Consider the following 20,610-nt stretch of genomic DNA (forward strand, 5'->3'; position numbering starts at 1 on the left):
AATCCATTGTAGAACACTTTCATGCATGTAAAATAAACACCACCAACAAGGCCTTTTCAAGATATATTAGACAATGAAACAGTGGTTAGGATTGAACATGTTTGTTTTCCTCAGATGAGAAGCTGTTCTTAAGGCTTTCAAAGCTGTTTGTTTATATAGTGTTGTTATTATTGAATAAATTGTTCTTGTTCTGCTCATTTCTATTTCTTCATCAAGTTGGTAAAATTTCTCAAAATTGTTCATTTTTATTATATTGATGTTAGAGTGCAAATTTTTCTCCTGGTTCTGCTCCATTTACTTTGCATCAGTTCATACAAGTCTTTCTATGTCTTTTTTTTTGGGTAAATTTTTGAATTTTAAACTTAAATGCAAAATGAGAAAAGGAAGGAAAAAAAACCATTGCTATCTACACAGCAGACCATAAGAGAATATTCAATATAGAGCAATAAATTTCCATTTCAAGAAAATCTAAATAATAAATACTACAGATTGTTTTCAGAGCTGCCCAGCTTTTCTTTGCTTCCTTGTTGGTTTTCTTTTGCCCTCTGCTGTGCACTTTTAACTTTATTTTTTCCCCTTCCTTATCCCCTTCCCAACCCTAAAGACAGCTACAATTAAGCATGGATATACACACACATATGTATGTGTGTATATATGTATACATACATGTATCTACATAGGTATCTATAAACATACACGTATATACACATATACACTCATACACATACATGCAAGACTGTACTATGCTTATTTCCACCTGTCATCTGTTTCTCTGAAGGTGGATAGCACCTCCCTTTATAGGTCCAAGTATTTCCATGTTTTTTTAAATTAACCAGCTCATCATTTCCTACACCACAGCAATATTCCAACCCAACACATTCTATCCGAGAGATTGTCTATGAAAGTTTTTTCCCCAGTTTTCTGTATTTCTCCTATTCTTGGCTACATAGGTCTTATTTATATGAGAATATTTTAATTTAAAATAATCAAAATTATTCTTTTTACACTTTAACAATGCTCTCCCTTATAATACAGTTTAAGGTTTGATACTGCTGAATCTACTTCCTTTACATCTTTTTCTCCTGTTTTTTTTAAAGTTCTTGACCTTTTGTTCTTCCAAATGAACTTTATTATTTTTTCTAACTCAGTAAAATAATTTTTAATTGGGATGACATTGAATAAATAGATTAGTTATGTAAAACTGCATTTTAAAAATAAAATTTGTTTTGCCTACCCATGAGCAATAAATATTACTTCAATTATTTAGATTTGAGTTTATTTTTACAAAAATTATTTTATGTTTATGTTCAGATAGTTCCTGTGTCTCTTTTGGCAGTATATGCTAAGGTATTTCATATTGTCTAGGTATTTTAAATGGTTTAAAAAATACTGAATAATATTGCTGACACAGAGTGTAGTTTCTCTATTTTTCACTTTTGATTAAATTTATTTTAACTTTGAGATCATGATTACTATCTCTACTTTTTTATATAATAAATTCTACTCTTGCCCTTTATTTCATCTTTGTGTGTATCTCTCATTTTTATGTTTCCTGAAAGCACCATATTGTTTGAATTCAAATTTTTAGTCTGCTATCCATCTTCATTTTATGGGTAAATTTGTCCCATTCACATTCTAAGTTATAATTACTTGTTGTGCATTTTCCTCCTTCCTATTTTTCCTTACTATCCTTCTCACCCTATTTACCCTATCTCTCCTCACTCCTCTGCTTTACTTCTACATGCTATCTTGCCTTCCTATTCCTTAACCCACCTACCCCTCTAAAAAGTTCCTCCCTTATCCTCTCCCCCCCACCCTATCCCCTTGCCTTCTTATTTCTTTCTGAATTTAGAACACACACACACACACACACACACACACACACACACACACACACACACACATCCTTCTTTAACCCATTCCTGATGGCAGCAAGATTCCAGCACTAGCTGCCCTCCCCCCTACTATCTTCTTCTGTATCAATTTTTCCTTTTATGCCGCATTTGTATGAGATTTTTATCTCTCTTTATATGTTTTTATTTTTTAGAATCACCCCATCATACCCAGGTCAGCCCAAACCTTTCTTTCAAACTACCCAAATAATAATGACAACCATATGAGTATTGCTAGTATTTTCACATATACTAAGTAAACAATTTGACCTCATTGAGTCCCTTATAATTGGTCTTTAATGATTACCTTATATTTCTCCTGGCTGTTATATGTCAAAATTTCCCTTAAGTTCTGGGGGTTTTGTCTCAGGTCCTTCTTACTGTTATTTTCTGAGGTATGTCTTGGGGCCCAACCTTGGGCTCTCCTCTCCACTCCTAAGCCATGGCTAAGGCCCCCAGTCACACTGTCCTGCAAATGACCTTGCTCCCTGGGGTCCCTTCTGTGGCTACATACTACAACTGTCTTCTCTTCCCTGGAACTGAAACCAGGGACAAGACTCTCCTCCTGCAAGAGCCCACAGCCAGCAGGGTCCCTGCCCCTCACTACTGCACTCTCCAGGTGTGCGCTAGTTCCTTCTCCCCAAAGCCACATCCCAGGAAGTGTCTGGGCAGTATAGCTGTGTTTGGTGTCTCTGGAGCATGGAAGGTCCTTCAGTCTTCTACTTAGCTGTCAGACTCCCACAGGGTCTGCAAGATGAAATTTTCTAAGGCTGAGGCTGCCTCCCAACTCAGCTAAACCCAGGGCTTGTTTGTTGATTCTGCAGAGTTTGGCCTGGAGGGTTTGCACTTTATTGGCCAAACCTCCACCCCTTGAGGTCAAGTCTTTTCCTGGGGTTTTCTCAAGTTATCTTAGGAAGATAACTGCTTTAACCAGTGTTTATTTCTGCTGCCCTGAGTTCTCTTTTTCTTGTGGAGGAAATTTGGAGAGCTGAAAGTTTTCCAACCTACTGGGCCATCTTCTCAGAATCCTCTCATCTTTTTTTTTTTCCCCTAGGCAATCGGGGTTAAGCGATTTACCCAGAGTCACACGGCTAGTTAAGTATCAAGTATCTGAGGCCAGATTTGAACTCAGGTCCTTCAGGGCTGGTGCTCTATCCACTGCACCACCTAGCTGTCCCTCCTCTATGTCTTTTTGAAATAACCTACTTCATTATTTCTGGAGCACAATAGTGAATACCGTCACATCCATAAACCATAACTTGCTGAGCCATTCATCAATTGATGGGGGTTCCCTTAGTTTCCACGTTTTTTTGTTCCATAAAAAAAGCTGCTATTTTTGTACAGGTAAGACTTTTTCTTCTCTCTTTGATCTCTTTTAAATATCAATGTGATAACCATTCTTTATTCTAGAGGAACAATGATGAAATATGCTATCATCCATGGCAGAGAGGTGAAGGATTTAGGGTAGAAAATTATACACACACACATATCATTTTTACACACTAAATTCTTCACCTCTCTGCCATGGATGGTAGTATGTATATGCATACATACATACATACATACATACATACATACATACATACATTCATATTTGTATATTATATATACATATATTTATGTTAGTATGCAGCTAACAAGGGAATTTATCTTGCTTGACTATGCTTTTGTTACAAGGGATTTTCTTTTCTTTTTCAATGGGGTGGGGATGGGATGGAAAGAAAATAGATTTCTGTTAACTTAAAAAAATAGAAGAGTGCTACAGATGTAGAATGCTGTGTGCACTTTTAGATGAAGTCACTGTAATTATTAATTTTACATAATTCCTTTGCTAAAGAGACCTGTCATGAAATGGGAATAATCTGTCAATGTAATGTAAAAACAAAACAAATCAATACCATTTAGAAAAAAGATTGGAAACTGACTTTGCTCTTCAATCAATGAGTATTTATTATGGACCTACTATTTGGCAGGCACCATTCTAAGCACTGAGGATATGGGTAGAAAAAATTAAATGAACCCTGACAAGTTGATATAAGCATGTATACGTAACACATATATCACACTATAAAGTTAAAGAATATAAAAATAAATTGTCTCTGGATCACAGTCATTGACTCTTCTATTCATTCTACCTTAAGCTGGAACTAACAATACTTTAAAAAACGTAGTGCAAATCAATGCTGAGCTGTTAATATTTCACCAGTCTGGTGGAGGTTAACCAAGGTATGTTCTGCATCCATCTGTAATCATTTCCATTTCTATAATGAAAATTATAGATGAAATTACTGTTCATGGAGAAGTCTATTTTTAACAGATCTGTCTGTCTGTAGACTGTAGAACAAATCTTAACAAGCAAAAGTACTCAATTGTCTTCACCCTTGAAATGTCTTAATCTAACTAAATAAAAATTTTAGTGTCATGGTCAGCTTTTGCATCCAATTCTTACTGAAAAAGAATAGTAGACTGCAGTGCTATATGTATGGGTGCATGTATATACATATATTATGTATACATGTGCATACACATACATGCATATAATTATATATGTGCACAATACACTTTATGTAGTAAAAGGAAGGAACGAGTCTGATTCTGCATCCCTTTTCATATGAGATATCAACTTCAATGACATGTTAGGGAACTGAGGAACTTTTGTGTGCAAAGGTCAGAAAGCAATGCTACCACACTATACCTTTCATTTGACACAGAGGAAAATGTATCTTGTTTTGATCATCACATTTTAATAGTATGTGAAATTGCTGTATTACAGGGATAGGTCAGATGAGAAAGGTTCAAGGAATTAGAATGGGTTAATTTAAAGAAAAGTTGAACTATTATTGCTTATACATACATATTTTTAATGAAGGGGATAATCAACTATTCTTCATGTTTGTAGAAGGAAATGAACTTAAAGCAGTCAAGATTTAAATCATCCTTTTCACATCTTCAATTCCTCTTTATTTACAGGGCTTGTGGCTACACTCTGGTTACGTGCACGCACACACACACACACACACACACACACACACACACACACACAGAATTGTCCCTCATTTTTAGAAAAACCTTCACTTGATTCTGCCATCATATTAAGCTATTGCCCTACATCTCTCCTTTTATTGCCAAACTCATAGAAAAAGTTGCCTTCACCCAAAGCCTCTGATATCCTTATCTTCTCAAGCCTTTGTGAGTTGGCTTATGACCCAATCATGCAATTGAAACTGCTCTCTCCAAGGTCACCAATCATCTTTTAATTGCTTAAATCTAATAGCCTTTTCTGAGTCCTCACCTTTCTTGACCTCTGCTACTTTTTCTTTCTTTTCTTTTCTTTTTTCTTTTTTTGGGGGCAATTGGGATTAAGTGACTTGTGCTGGGTCACACAGCTGAACCCTCAAATCAAACTGTCTTCCAAAACTTCCTTTTTTTAGTCAAAACTTCCATTCTTCCCATTACCCAGGTTCTCACTTCAGAATCACATTTGAGTTCTCACCATTCTTCATCCCATATATCCTCATTAAGTGCCAAGTCGAAGTGATTCAACCTCCATAGCAAGTGGTCATATCAACTTCAATGCTCCCTTCGCAACATTGGCTCCCTTCTTTGGATTCACATAACTACCACCTTAGCTTAGGTCCTCTTCACCTCTTATCCACACTAGTGTGTAATCCTCCAGTTAGAATCCCTAATTCCAGTCTCCATAGAGTTATCAAAATAATCTTCCTATACCACAGGTCTGATCATATCACTCTCCAGTTTAAAAATTGCCAGTAGCTCCCTTTTGCCTCCAGGTTAATCTATAAAGTTCTTTCATATTTAAAGACTTTTATAAGCTGGCCATCTCCAGACTTATTTTGTATTTCTCCACTTCACACATGATTCATTCCCTGAGAATTTTGTTGTTTTCTGAACTCAGTATCTCCTGCCTCTGTGTATTTGCACCAGCTGTCTCCTGCATCTGAAAAGTACTCCCTCTTCAGCAATGCTTCAGTCTTTCATTTTCTTTGAGGCTCAGATCAGGTGCCACTGCCAACCAGAAATCTTTCTTGATCCCCCTAATGGTCTAGGTGCTCTCTCTCTGTCTGTGTCTGTCTCTCCATCTTCCCCTCCCCTCCTTCCCTCCCTCCCTCCAGCTCTTCCTTCACTTCCTCCTCTTCCTCCTCCTCCTCCTCCTTCTTCCTCTCCCCCCCCTCCTTCTCTCTTCCTTCCCTTCTCAAATTATTTACTTGTCTATTTCCTTGTTACATGCCCCAGTAGAATATCAACTACTATGGGGACTGCTTCTCAATTTTGTCTATGTCCTAATATCTATTTAGTAGATGTCTATACTAATCTCTGTCTCTGTCTCTGTCTCTGTCTCTCTCTCTTTCTCTCTCTCTCTCCAGTATAGTAACGTCTATAGTAGATGTTTAAAAATGTTTATTTGATTGAATTTATTTGAGTATAAGAATGAATATTTTGGTTGGGTATAGTGGTACAACCAGCCTCAGGCTGGTTGATTTTTACAATTCAGGAGTTCTGAGCAGTAGTAGGGTTAAAGCCAATGGGGTGTCTGCATCAAGACTGTCATGAAGATGGCGAACTTCCAGGAACAGTGGGCATAATAGGCTAATTAAAGAGAAGAAAACTATCACAAACTGGAAATGCAGTAGGTTAAAGATTCTGTTAACCACTGAAAGTCCAGCATGGGTGAGATGAAAAAAAAAGAAAACCTCAAACATTTTGATTATGAAGGTCATACAATACTACAAAAAATAATGACAGGCTAAAAGGTTATATTATCCACTGTTAAAGCTTCCAAAAGTCCCTCAAGATTATTTTGCCTAGGACTCTGCTCTGGTGTGAGGATGAGAGAAGGGGAAAAATCATTATAATGTGTAAGGGAGGAAGGAGTGACAGGTCAAAAAGAGAAGGAGAAAAAGTAATGGGGAAACTGAAGAAGTCACTGACAAATTACCCCTAGAAAGTATTTTTTTTGACAGTATTTTACTGACTACATATAAGTCCACCAGCCTCCTACTAGCTTAAGGATGCTAAGAATCCTGTGGGTGACATACCTTAAATGCTTTGAAAGAAAGACACTATGCAAATGAAATTAACAGTTACAATCCCTGAGGAAAAGAAATGCATTTAACATGGGAAAATCTCTATTTTCTTTCCTATTTATGTGGAAAATAGGGAACTTCTTAATTTTGTTTTGCTAATAAATCCAATTGAAGGCTCCAACATATGTAATCATTCCAAGATTGAGCTCTCTGGCTGCCTTGTTGTAGCAAGGCAGTATTGATGGCAGTAGCAAGAGAAACACTACTGTTCACCATTGTGGGAAAGAACCTCTTCTGCCTGAGACTTTTTCTTCTCAGTACCTGGTCCAGATTAGAGTCCCAGTCTTCACTAAGCATCATACTGAAAAGTAATTATTTTTACAAGGAAGTACGTGGGAATAACACATCACTTCTTGCCTATGTAATTAAATTAGATATAATTCACAAGATTAAAAGCTATTGGCTCCATTCTTCTGGATTAATATAAGTAAATGTGTCACTGGTCTTACTGAATTTGAAAACAGCAAAAATTTAATTTAGTCTGACACCATATGCTAATGCATATGGCCAAAATAGCTTTCAAGTACATTAGGAAAATCCTATTGGTCTATCCATTGTTCAGAGAGACATAATTATATGGCCTTATTCCTAAATAGGAATAGGTTGGATTTACAAGAAGGGACAGAATGATCAGTTTCATTGACTTGGTGGCCTTTGGCTAAAGTAGAGCTATAAACTTAAATTCCCTTATGAAAAATGCTATTATGAATGGCTCACACTTCATGAACTTAGTGATGGTCATATAAAGCAATTTTCAAAAACATCCCTAAGAAGTAATAGCCTATTGTACTGTTTGCAAAGCTAGCAAATGTTACATCTTAGGAAATGAAATGTCTTTGTCCTGACATACAGAATGTCCTTCTAGCATTATTCTAAACAGTCACTGGTTAACAAATGTAACCCTATTTCTCCGAGCCCTGGTCTTTTCAAATGCCACATATCTAAAAGAACATTGGCCTTCTAAATGCACAGCCCTTGGAGTAGTCTTGGAATATAGTTCCAACTAAGATAGTTTCACCCTCTTAAGTATTTGTTATTAATATATCCGGGTCATTTGTTTATGTAGTCCTAGTACTTTCTTGATGAGAGGAGGGGAGCATAGGAGGGGAAACTAGGCGAGGGGAAGGGAGGGGGAATGGAGAGACAGACACAAAGAGAGAACACCACATTGTTGGAATATGTCGGTGGGAGGGAAGGAACAATTGAAGTGACTAACACATTTCTAAAAACTATCAAGTGATTCATTTGGGAAGCAATACTCAGTACCATTGGGAAAGAGAAAGGAAGATTGGAAGAATCCCGTTATGAGGTATTGTTCACCCTATGTGGAAAGAGACTGAGTGAATAACCAAGACAGCCTAGCAAATGTCAGGGGAGAATGGGTATATCTGTTTATGTGGAAAACACATGGGACTTACCCCATGACCTCTGTATGTGGTGAAACAAGTAGAGAGTAATTTAACTACAATGGAAGAGGAGAATGTCAAGAAGAATCATGGATTTACAATTATGAGGGAATTTTGAAATAGTTTATTACATTTATTGTAATATTATAATATTATTGATGCATTTATTACATTCTGGACGAATATCAGTAAATGTGTCACTGTTCTTACTGAATTTGAAAACAGCAAAAATTTAATTTAGTCTGACATCATATACTAATGCTTATGTACTACCTGACCAAAATAGCTTTCAAGTACATTAGGAAAATCCTATTGGTCTTCCCATTGTTCAGAGGTTTTACAGATGAGAAAACTAGGACTTAGAAAGTTGAATGACGTGTTTAAGGTCACAGAGGTTGAAAGTAGCAGAGGCAGGATTCAAACCCAAATCCCATGCTATTTCCATTAAGGCATACTACTTCCATTCCAGTAGCGGGGTATAAATGATTAACCTCAGCTAAAAGCATAAGCCTTTGGCAACGTTAGGTGGAAAACACCCAGTTTCTCTTATTATTTAAGGCCTATGAAGAAAAGTGAGCAGTGTTGTGATGAGATGAAGGTTTTGAGACTCAGGTGATTGGGGTTTTAGTCTCTGTACTGCTACTACCTAATCTGAGTAACTTTCATACAACCATTTTTATCTCAGTTTCCTTATTTGTACAGTGAGGAGCTCAGAATAGAAGAACACTAAAGTCTCTCAGCTTTGACAAATTTATGCATTTATGAGATATGAGCTTCACAAAGTAGCCTGGAGACATCACCAGGCCAAGGGATATACAGTAGGATATAGAACATATAGATAGCAGGTTTGAGCTGTGCAATGACTCGTGGAGATCCCACAACTCTTGCATCCAGATTTATCTACAACACTTCCATCAGAAGAGAATGATGCTAGGGGCAGCTAGGTGGAGCAGTGGATACAGCACCGGCCCTGAAGTCAGGAGGACCTGAGTTCAAATCTGGACTCAGACTAAACACTTAACACTTACTAGCTGTGTGACCCTGGGCAAGTCACTTAACCCCAACTGCCCCCCCCAAAAAGAAGAAGAGAATGATGCCACAGACATTGTTAGATCAATCCTACTGACTGAATTCAAACCAGCAGGAGCCATGCAGTTGACTTTGATGGAGAAGCTCTATTAGCCTGGGGTTCAGATTTATATCATAGTCCCCATGCAGGAAATTTCAATGTTGATGAGAAATGTTCATGATACCAAACTTTTGGACTCTGGAGTGTGCATTTCCCTGATTGAATGTAAAATAGTCTTTGGTTTATGAGCTTTTGGTTGCATCTTAATCAGTATAAGCAGAAAAGTTAGTGTTATCTTACCAGGATATTCAGCAGAATTGTAGACCTTCCCAAGCTACAAGTGTGTGCGTTCACATAGATAGAAATTTACAAATAAATAAAAGCATAACTAGGATGTTTATTTTGCTGGTTGTTTGGCACAAGGGTTTCATACACAGAAAAATAATGACCAATGAATTATATGCATACCCTGGCTAATGTCCTTTATTGATTAGAGCATTAGTAGATTGTGTTTGACTGGACACTTCTATTCTCAAATTGTTTTTTATGTCATGATCTTTTTAAGATTTTTAACATAACCAATTACATTAAGCACTCTTTCAATTAGCCTAGGGTAACAAAAGAATAAAAATAAAGATTATTTATCACACCATCACGCTAAACTATAAGATCATAGATGCAGAATTTCAGGGTTTTTTAAAAAGTCATCTAGTTTACTATCCTAATTTTACAAATGAGGAGTTACAGTGGATATAAATAGATGCTAGCACATAACCAAAGATAACTTGCGCACAAGAAGTAGAATAAAATTCATCATGAAAGAAAAATATGATAAAAGAATGAACTGGACTAGTCACATGGCAAGAATGATGAATGGATAACTTGAATGCTGTATGAGTCCCGAAGAAATATCAAAAGACCCAGAGGAAGGCCTCCAGTGCATTGGGCATATAATCTTCAATGTGTTGCTCTTTCCACTGTTTGGTGGGCTCCTTTCACAGCCTCCATTTTAAGTTAAACATCCAGGTCAGGCATATCTTTATCGTGTGTTCACACCAAAGAAGGCACTGTGTGTTCCATCAGGAAAGCAGAATCACAGTAGTACAAAGGAAAATGTGAGATGGGCAAATCTAGAGACATCTCCATCCCAAATGTTCAAATGGACTATTTGTGTCCAACCTGTGGTAGTGCCTTGTGAACTTGTATTAGACTTATCAGCCACAGTCAAACACACTGTACCTTGACCCCAACATCATGATGTCACTTGTCCTCTTCAAGTACGAAGGATGAAGAACGACAACCTTTTTGGGCTACTGGATTTTCTCTACCATAATCTGGTACTTTCTCCACCATGCCCCAACTTGAGTTCTCTTTTCTTGCTTCCATTTTCAGCTCCCTTTTTTGTGATTATTTCTGTCATTAGAATGTAAGCTCTTTGAGGACAGGGACTGACTTTCTATTTGTATTTGTATTCCCAGATCTTAGCCCAATGACTAGCATGTAGCAAGCACTTAAATGCTCACTGACTTGAGTCTAGAAAATTTATGAAAGACATGGACAAGAAGGCATGGATGAGTTTCCATATGTACCATTAGGAAGGATTGCCCACATCAGTGAAAGAATTCATTCATCAAAATATCAGAGAGATGTAGAAGAGATACAATTTGCTAATTTGTTAACTACTGGTGAATTATGGTTGTATCAGTTTGATCCCATGTAAAATTTGTCACATTTGTCCAGATTTGGTAATTCCTGGGGCAGAGTGTGAGAATAATTCCTTAAATTAGACTATAAATTAGAATATAATGGAACATTCAGAGATTAAAACTCAACTTTCTTGTGTCTATTCATTCTTAGGGATGCAGAATGGTAAAAAGAAAGAGCACTGAACTATGAGTCACATGGTTCTGTTATTATTTGTTTTACTTTGGGCAAGTCACTTTCTCCTCAACTTCAGTTTTCTCACCTAGGAAATGGGATGTATAAGCTAAATGATTTTTAAAGTTCCTTCTAGCCCTAGCAATTTATGATCCTATCATCCCAAATACTGGTTTAGGAGTCAGGAAATTTGTGTTCTAGATTTTTACCAATTACTAGCAATATGGCCATAGGCAAGTTCCATTCACTTCTCTAGGCCTTAATTTCATCATCTATAAATTAAAGGGGTTATAAATATTGAAAGTGTCCTTTCCAAACTCTAGACCCTATGGTTGTCTTGAAAGCAGTATTGTTATTGTGTTCTTCACACTCACCAAAACAGTGTTCATCTCTTCTGATAAAATGTTTCCCAATTTCCTCCTGTAATTCCCTTTCACAGTTAATTAGCTTACCACACCAAGATAATCAGGTTGATAAATCTCATAAGAAAAGTTAAACTTCAGGGACAATCTGGATGTGAAATCTAGTTGACAAAGATAGTTTTGCTTAACATAACCTTTGTTGTAAATACCGGAATGAAAGTTCACTTACCTTTGGTGGGGTGTGGGAGGGTGTTAAAAATGGGCGCAGCTATATTAAGCTTAAGCTGTCCAATTAAGATTTTCTAGTCATCATTAGAATTTTCATGGGAAAGAGATATAGCCCTCTCTCCCACACAAAAGGCAAAATGTATGTGTTTTAAGGTACAAGAAATTTAAGGTACAGGAAAAACAAAAGCTGCAGTCACATACCGTAATCCATAAAGAACTGTTCCATCAGGATGCAGTCGGATCATCCGATTCTTTACTGTAACCCCATGCACAAAAGATTTCTTGTCGTTCAGGAAGTATGTGTCCGGCACCCAGAGCTGGTCTGCTACCCTGTTGTCCAGAGTGAGGTTTAATGGGATTCCAGAATAAGACAGTCTTTTGTCTTTCCATGACTGCTGAAAATACATTGTAAGTGTATAGTCCTGTGAAGAACAGAGGGAACAAAAGAGAAAACTTTTTAACTGACTTTTTATATCATAATCAAAGAGAATTTTTAAATGAGCTTAACTGCTCTTGGCATTATTTTGGTATCCAAAACTAATGTCTGCCCTCAAATAACTTAGTCAATAAAATTTTATTAGTGCCTACTATGTGTCAGGTACTGTGGTAGGCACTGGGGTTACAAAGAAAGGCAAAAGATAGTCCCTTCCCTCAGGGAGGTCACACTCTAATTGTGGTTGGAAGTGGGAGAAATAAGATATATAAAAAGAAGCTGAAAAGTGTGTGTTGGTAGGTGCCCAATGAAACAGCATGATGAAGTTCAGAGGAGTGTATCTAGGTGGGAAATGAAGAAATGGCTGCCCTGGACACCCTCTTAAATTGAGGACTTGGAAGTAGCTCTCCACAGCACACCCTCAATTGTCTCAAATTAGGAGGGAGGAGCTCCAGGTTCCTATGGAAGTACTGAGGAAAGGTGAGTTTTAGGGCTGATAGGATCTTGCAGAATGATGAGGTTCTTGAGACCATGAAGAAATCTAAAAGAGTGCAGCCATGTAGAAAATTATAAAAAAAAATTACAATATGAAACTGAGATGTAGAGATCTCCCCCTTCCCTTTTACTCCCCTATGTTTAAGGTATATAATCTAGAATAAACACATTAATCCCATACATAAAAGGATAGGGAAATATTTACCTCCTATAGATTTAAATGCATTAAATGGTATTTTAAAGTTTAAAGTCAAGGTAAGTACATAACTAGAGTAGAAAATGGGAAAACAATCAAATAATACCATGTCCAAATTGGTCATATTTTATCACCTTTATTATAAGCATAATAAAATTCCAGGGTTAAGAATGGACCTCAGAGGTCATTCAGATCTGCTTTTATCTGAACAGCAATCCTCTAATATCCCAGAAAAGTGTGTGTTCAGCCTTGACTCAGAGATTATTAGTAAAAGGGAACCCACTAACATTAGAGAGACAGCCCATTCCTTATGGTAGTAAGTTTTTTTTCCCTTAGGACATGAATAGATTTGCCTGTCTACACCTTTTATCTATTGGGCCTAGTTCTATTCTCTTGGATAAATAGAAAAAAAAATTTAATTCCTTTTACATATTCTAGTCCTTCAAATACTCGATGACAACTATCATGCCTTCCTCTCTTTCAACTCTCATCCCCACTCTCAACCTTCTCTTCTTTAGGCTAAACATTCCTCGATTCCTTTAAGGGGTCTTTTTATAGATGGAGCTCTTCTGACCACATCTGGATTTCTATTCTAGATTCATGAAACTTTGATAATGTATAAGATATGAAGTCAGGATCAGTACATAACTGAGTTTAGGGAGGAATAATTGAGTAATATATTATGTCAAAACTAGATGTAGTGCATCATAAAAACTTGGCTATATAATTAACCATATACAATTGGCACATGTAAAAGGAAAGATGCTGGCAATTCTCAATTTACGTAACCATGGCTTTTTATCCAAGTTCTTTATGTACAAGTGGGCATCTCAAAGTAACCATCCAATAATAGTTTCCCTGTGGCCATAGGAATTTCCCATTTGTATTTTTCTGCTGTTCCTCTCTAAGTCAATTCCTGATTATATTCCTCCATCCTGGGCCACTCCAAAGTGGGGCCAGAAGTAGTAGGGGGACAAGTGGTAGCTAAGGGAAAGAGGACAGAAAAGGAAAGGACAAAATGTAGAATTTTTAATGTTTTTCTTACTCCCACCCCCTACGTTGTCTTATTCTTCCCTAGCAGCCTCCATAATCCCTGACCTATTACAGATTGTAGGACAGAGTTCAACACTTCTGAATTCCGGACTTTGAATCAGAAAGACCTGAGTTCAAATCCTGCCTTAGGACTTTACTAGCTATGTGATCCTGGGCAAGTCACTTAACGTCTTCTCAGCTTCATTTTCATCACTGATAAAATGGGGATAATAGTAGCACCTACATTCCAGTGATGTTGTGAGGATGCAATGAGAAAACAAATAATGTGCTATGTAAATCCTTAAGAGGTATATAAATGCCAGCTATTATTATACCTATTATTGTCAGGATATTTCCAACTTAGAACCTGAACCAAAATCCTATCCTGATGTCTCATCTTGGCATGCAAATTACCTTGGGCTGTCAAAAGATATGTTGGCAAAACACAAGTCCTGGGAGGTCCTACCAGACTGGAAACACCTTGGGCAAGGAACTATATATGTGTCTCATCCAAATGCTGGATTAGGTAGGTTGTAAGAAGCTAATTCCCAAGAGATTAGGCATCAGGTGATGCTTTTCTTTTTGGTCACTGCAACTCATAAAGACCATCTGATAATGTGTAGGTAGATTATAATCTCCATGAATAGAGAGAGTATCCCCATTAAGAAATTCAAGGGAATAACTGGCTAGCACAAAGCTTTACACATAGTAGGTACTATTAAATAGTAGTCACATGGATTTTGGACTAGATGAGCACTCTGAGGTCCCTTTTCAATTCTTGTCTTCTATAATTCTGTTGACAGTGGAAAAAAAAGCCAATTCTCTCTGACCCATTCTAAATATTGTGTCATTTCCAATAGAGCCAGAAAGAACAGCCACAGCTGTGTTAAGGCCTAGAGCTTCTGGCTCTAGGCTTTGCCTTAGAATCCAGGCCTCAGTGTTCAGCACAATCAACAACGCAGTATAAATTTCAGCACTTGCATTAAATTCCCATTAGCTTGCCTAAATTATCATTAGTGCTAACAAGGATTTCCTCAAAATGAGACTAAATAGTGAATTGTTTCTCTCCAATTTTTCACAGTAAAGAAGTGTTTTAATGTGTGATGGGGGAATAAAGCAGTATGAAATAGAGAGGATTATAATGGTAGCAATAATATTGTAATAATAAATGGTAATAATTAAAATGATAACTTTGTGGTAGACAAACAAAGAGAGTGAAATGGGGAAAATGCAATAATGTATAAATGGGTAAATTGTGTATCACATTAATCCCTTTCTCTCTCTGGAGACAGTTGTGTTTTCCATAGAGATGTGGAAGTTTCTAAGTCAGTTGTGCCATCTTTGTTTTACACAGTTCCCAATGGGGCCTCATGCTGTTTTTTTTTTTAACAGTGAATAAAAATCACCTTGTGGCTTTAAATGAAAACAATAATTTATCTCATTTGTAATAGGAGGGAGGACAGTGAAACTTTTTTTTAAGGCAGCACATAACATTTTGAAGTGAAATGAGGTGGGACAAAGATGTCTTGGGATTGCAATTCCCATAAACATTTCCATAAACCAGGTGCTTACTGCTTTGTGCTCAGAGGGAGAGAACAAATCACTGAGCCATGAAGAATTAGTTGCCCTGATCTGTGTTTTGAGAGGAGGTGGAGGAGAAACACGAGAGAATGAATCTATAAAATGAGATACAATTTAGCTATAGCATTTGCACCGAGACAGAATATGTAGCATACCAACATATATTCGCATACATCCAGGAAATGAACAGTTTTCAAAGAGCTCTCCCAGAATATTCTGTTGTTTGACACTCACAATAATCCTTTGAGGAAGGTGGGCATGGGGGTGGGGTATGAAAGGATTATGTGATTTATGTATTGGAAAAACTACTTATGATATTTTAAAAAGAAATTATTTTATCAATGAAGTGATATCATGATGTTAATTTTATCAATTATAGCAAAATATATAAGGCATCGGGGTACAGTAGTTAGAGATTTGGCCATGGACTTGGTTCAAGTCTTACCTGACACCGGCTTGCCATGAAACTGTGGGCAAATCACTTAAGCTCCTGGTGTGTCAGTAAACCCTCTAAGACAATAAATTAGAGAGAAGGTACCAACCTTTATTGGTAGATGAAGTTCCTTATGCTTATGAAATCAGAGGAGCAGTTCCTATCTATATATTAGTGCTTGGGTGGATGCTGTTTCAGAATTGAAAATAAAGGTTTTATGGTAATTTACTTAGATATTTATTATAATGAGCTTAGCCTACCTTGGTTAGATGAGATTTTTTCCCCTAAAAAGAAAAGGAGCCATCATTGAGGAGAGGAATATACCCGTATTTATTTTTCAATGTAAAGTGTGAAAATTATTTTTGTGCTGCTAGGATTTACAGATATTGAATCTAATATACCCATGTGCAATCTACTCCCTGAAAATAAGCTAGATGCTTTAGGAAGCTCTGAGAAGGCTGTCAGACAATAAGGTATTCTTTAATACACTGGAGCAGAAATGCATTAAATGGTCTGGAGTTCATGCAATTTGTCAAACTGTCTGACTTAGGCATGGGGAGAATCTGACTCATTATATGAAAAGGAGGATAAAAGATACCAAATTGTTTGCATTCAGTGAAAGGCAGAAAGGGTAGATACAATTTAGACTCAAAAATGTTGAAAGATTCCAGTGAAATATTAATACTATATAAAACTTTGCTTTTTGGAAGGAAGATAACATCTTAGTTTTAGATTCCTTTTTTGGACAAAAAAACAGGCTGCTTCTTACAATTCAAAAGCCATTTGAGAGCTTTTTTTTCCCATTCAGTAATTTAAGGGAAAACATATTTATGTACAGTGTTGAATTATAGTTATGAATTCAATCCAGCATTTTGCATAGTCTACAGAAGTCTAAAAGTGTCTTCCAATGTTTGGATTTTAAAGCCCTTGATAACCTGGCCCCTTCCAACCTTTCTAGTCTCCTCACACCTTCCTCACCTCCATGTACTCTGTGATCTAATGATACTGGCCTCCTTGTTCTTCCTTGTATACAATTCTCTCAGTACTTGAAGTATTTCCACTGGCTGTCCCCTGTGCCTGGAGCACACTCCCTCCTCTTGGCTTCCCTGGCTTCCTTCAAGTCTTAGCTAAAGTCCCATCTTCTGCAAGAAGTCTCAAATCCTCCTTAGTCATAGTGTTTTTCCTCTGAGACCACCCCAATTTGTTGTGTATACATCTCGTTTGTACATATGTAGTTGCTCTCATATTGTCTCCACGATTAGACTGAGCTCCATGACAGCAGTGAGTATTTTTTTTTTTTTTTGCCTTTCTTCGTATCCCTAGCACTTAGCACACTGCCCAGCAAATAGCAGATGTTCTGGGCAAACAGACAACCTCCAGCAGTCAGACCTCCACATGCTTCAGTGTAACCCTGGACAAACAGGCAGCCACCAACCCTAGGGGTGCCAAACAAACAGGCTGCTGCCAGTGCTGGGCCCTGCCAGTGCTTCAGCATAGCTCTAGGCAAATAGACAGCTGCCAGTGGCCAGACTACCATGTGCTTCAGTGTAGCCCAGGGAAATGCAGAAACATCCCACTGGCCTCACCACACACCAGACAACAGGCTTAGCACCAGGTAAACTGCCAGACCCTTAAAGCCTCCAGCAGTGCCAGCTACATCTGAACCCCTCATTGCAGCCCCAGGCTTGAGGGCCCCCCGTGGGCCTCAAGGCAACATCCGTGCAGCACTGGTAAAAAGCCAGGACCTGCAGTTCCTGGCATAAGAAGCAGAGATAGTGCCCCTTACACACTGGGAGCAGAGCTTAATTTTAAAGGAAAGGAAAAAGGCAAAAAAGATGAGCAAACGACAACAACAACAACAAAAGAGTCTGACCACAGGAAGTTATTATGATGACAGAAGATCAAGACACAGACTCAGAAGAGGACAATGTTAAAATACTATGGGCAAAACCCCAAAGAAAAATGGGAAATCATCTCAAGACCAGAAAGAACTCATGGAAGAACTTTGAAAAGGAGCTTAAAAATCATATAAGAGAGGCAGAATAAAAATTGGGGAAAAAAAGAGGGATATAAGAGAATTATGAAAAAAGAGTCAATAGCTTGGAAAAAGAAAATAGCTGCTTAAAAAAGCATAAGTGGCCAAATAGAAAAGGAAATACAAAAGCGAACTGAGGAAAACAACTTCTTAAAAGTTAGAATTGGGCAAGTGGGAGATAAGGACACCATGAGACATCAAGAATCAATGAAACAAATTCAAAAGAACAAAAATGTGTAAGAAAATGTAAGATGCCTCATTGGAATACAACTGGCCTGGAAAACAGATCCAAGAGAGACAGTGTCAGAATCATTGGACTATCTAAAGTTATAATCAAGAGGAGGACCTGGGTGATATCTTTCAAGAAATTATCAAGGAAAACTATCCTGATATCCTGAAACCAGAGTGCAAAATAGGCCCTGAAAGAATCCACTGATTACTTCAGGAGAGAGATCCCAAAATAAAAACTCCAAGAAACCTTACAGCCAAATTACAGAACTATCAGGTCAAGGAAAAAATACTGCCAAGTGGCCAAAAAGAAACAGTTCGAATATCGGGGGGCCACAATCAGGATTACATAGGACTTAGCTGCTGCAACATTAAAGGATCAGAGGTCACGGAACATGATATTCTGGAAGGCAAAGGAGCTAGGACTACAACCAAGAACCATTTTACATGGTGAAATTAAGCATAATATTTCAAAGGAAAAAATGATCATTCAATGAAATAGAAGGATTTCAAACTTTTATAGGGAGAAGCCAGAACTGAACAAAAATGTGATCTCCAATATCAAGACTCAAGAGAAGCATGAAAAGGTAAAGGGAAAAGAAAACACAAGGGATTCAATGGAGTAGAACTCCTTATATCCCTACGTGGGAAGATGATAATTGTGATTCTTAAAAATTGTACCACTAATAGTACGGCTAGAAGAAACATACATAGACAGAGAATATAGATACAAGATGAATTTGAGGGAATGATATAAAAAATAATTAAGGGATGAGAAAGAGGAGTACACTGGGTACAAAAGGAAAGGAGAGGTAGAATAGGGTAAATTATTTCACATAAAGAGGCACATAAAACCTATTACAGTGGAGAGAAAGATGGGAGGGTGGGTGATGGGCATCACTTGAATGTTACTCTCATCAGCATTGGCTCAAAGAGGTAATAATATACACAATCAGTTGAATATAGAAATCTATCTTAGCTGACAGGACAGTAGGAGGAGAGGAGATCAAGTAAAGGGAGGGGGCTAACAGAAAAAAGGGCAGACTGGGGGAGGTGGTAGAAACAAAATACTGTTGAGGAGAGAAAGAGATAAAGGAGAGAAAGGACAAACAGGAGGAAAAATAGGAAGGGGAAAATACACAGTAATCATAACTATGAATGTGAATGGGATGAACTCTCCCATAAAATGAAAGCAGATAGCAGAGCTATCTGGTTTAAAAACCAGAATCCTACAATATGTTGTGTACAAGAGACACACTTGAAGCAGAGAGACACACACAGAGTGAAATCAAGGATGAGAGGAAAATCTATTAAGCTTCAGCTGAAGAATAAAAAAAACCAAAACAGTAGTAGCAATCCTGATCTCAGACGAAGCAAGAGCAAAAATAGACCTAATTAAAAGAGATAAGGAAGAAAGCTACATTTTGCTAAAAGGCACCATAGACAATAAAATATCAATACTAAACATATATGCACCAAATGGTATAGCATCCAAATGCTTAAAGTAAGTGAGTTATAGGTTCATGACCAAACAAGAGACAGAGAGCATTATGAAATGCAAAATAGATAATTTTGATTATATTAAATTATATTAAATATTAAATTATAAAACCAATGAAACCAAGATTAGAAGGAAAGCAGAAAGCCAGGAAACAATCTTTACAGCAAGTGTCTCTGATAAAGGCCTTGTTTCTCAAATCTATAGAGAACTGAGTCAAATTTATAAGAATACAAACCATTCCCCAATTGATAAATGGTCAAAGAAAAAGAACAGGCAGTTTTCAGATGAAAAAATCAAAGCTATCCATAGTCATATGAAGACATGCTCTAAAAACTTTTGATTAGAGAAAGGCAAATTAAAACAGCTCTGACGTACTACCTCATACCTATCAGATTGCTAACATGACAAAAAAGGAAAATGATAAATGTTGGAGAGGATGTGGGAAAATTGGGTCACTAATGCATTGTTGGTGGAGTTGTGAACTGATCCAATCATTTTGGAGAGTAATTTGGATTATACCCAAAGGGTAACCAAATTGTTCACACCCTTTGATCCAGCAATACCACAACTAGGTCTGCATCCCAAAGAGATCATAAAAAGGGAAACAGACCTACATGTGCAAAAATATTTATAGCAGCCCTTTTTTGTGGTGGCAAAATATTGGAAATTAAGGGGATGCTCATCAATTGGGGAATGGCTGAACAAGATATGGCATATGAATGTAACTGTGCAATGA

The 20,610-nt window shown here is 37.3% G+C and overlaps 1 protein-coding gene across 1 annotated transcript in view; it reads right to left on the reverse strand.

Moving 5' to 3' along the window:
• Positions 1-20,610, reverse strand: part of GABRB1 (gamma-aminobutyric acid type A receptor subunit beta1) — a 431,291-nt gene that overhangs the window by 209,271 nt on the left and 201,410 nt on the right. The window contains exon 4 of the mRNA XM_020990626.2: positions 12,142-12,362. Coding sequence (XP_020846285.1) covers positions 12,142-12,362 — 221 coding nt within the window. The remainder of the gene's footprint in view (positions 1-12,141; positions 12,363-20,610) is intronic.

This window comes from Phascolarctos cinereus, unplaced genomic scaffold (genome assembly GCF_003287225.1).
Source record: "Phascolarctos cinereus isolate Bilbo 61053 unplaced genomic scaffold, phaCin_HiC Scaffold_9;HRSCAF=440, whole genome shotgun sequence".
In the NCBI taxonomy this organism is placed as follows: domain Eukaryota; kingdom Metazoa; phylum Chordata; class Mammalia; order Diprotodontia; family Phascolarctidae; genus Phascolarctos; species Phascolarctos cinereus.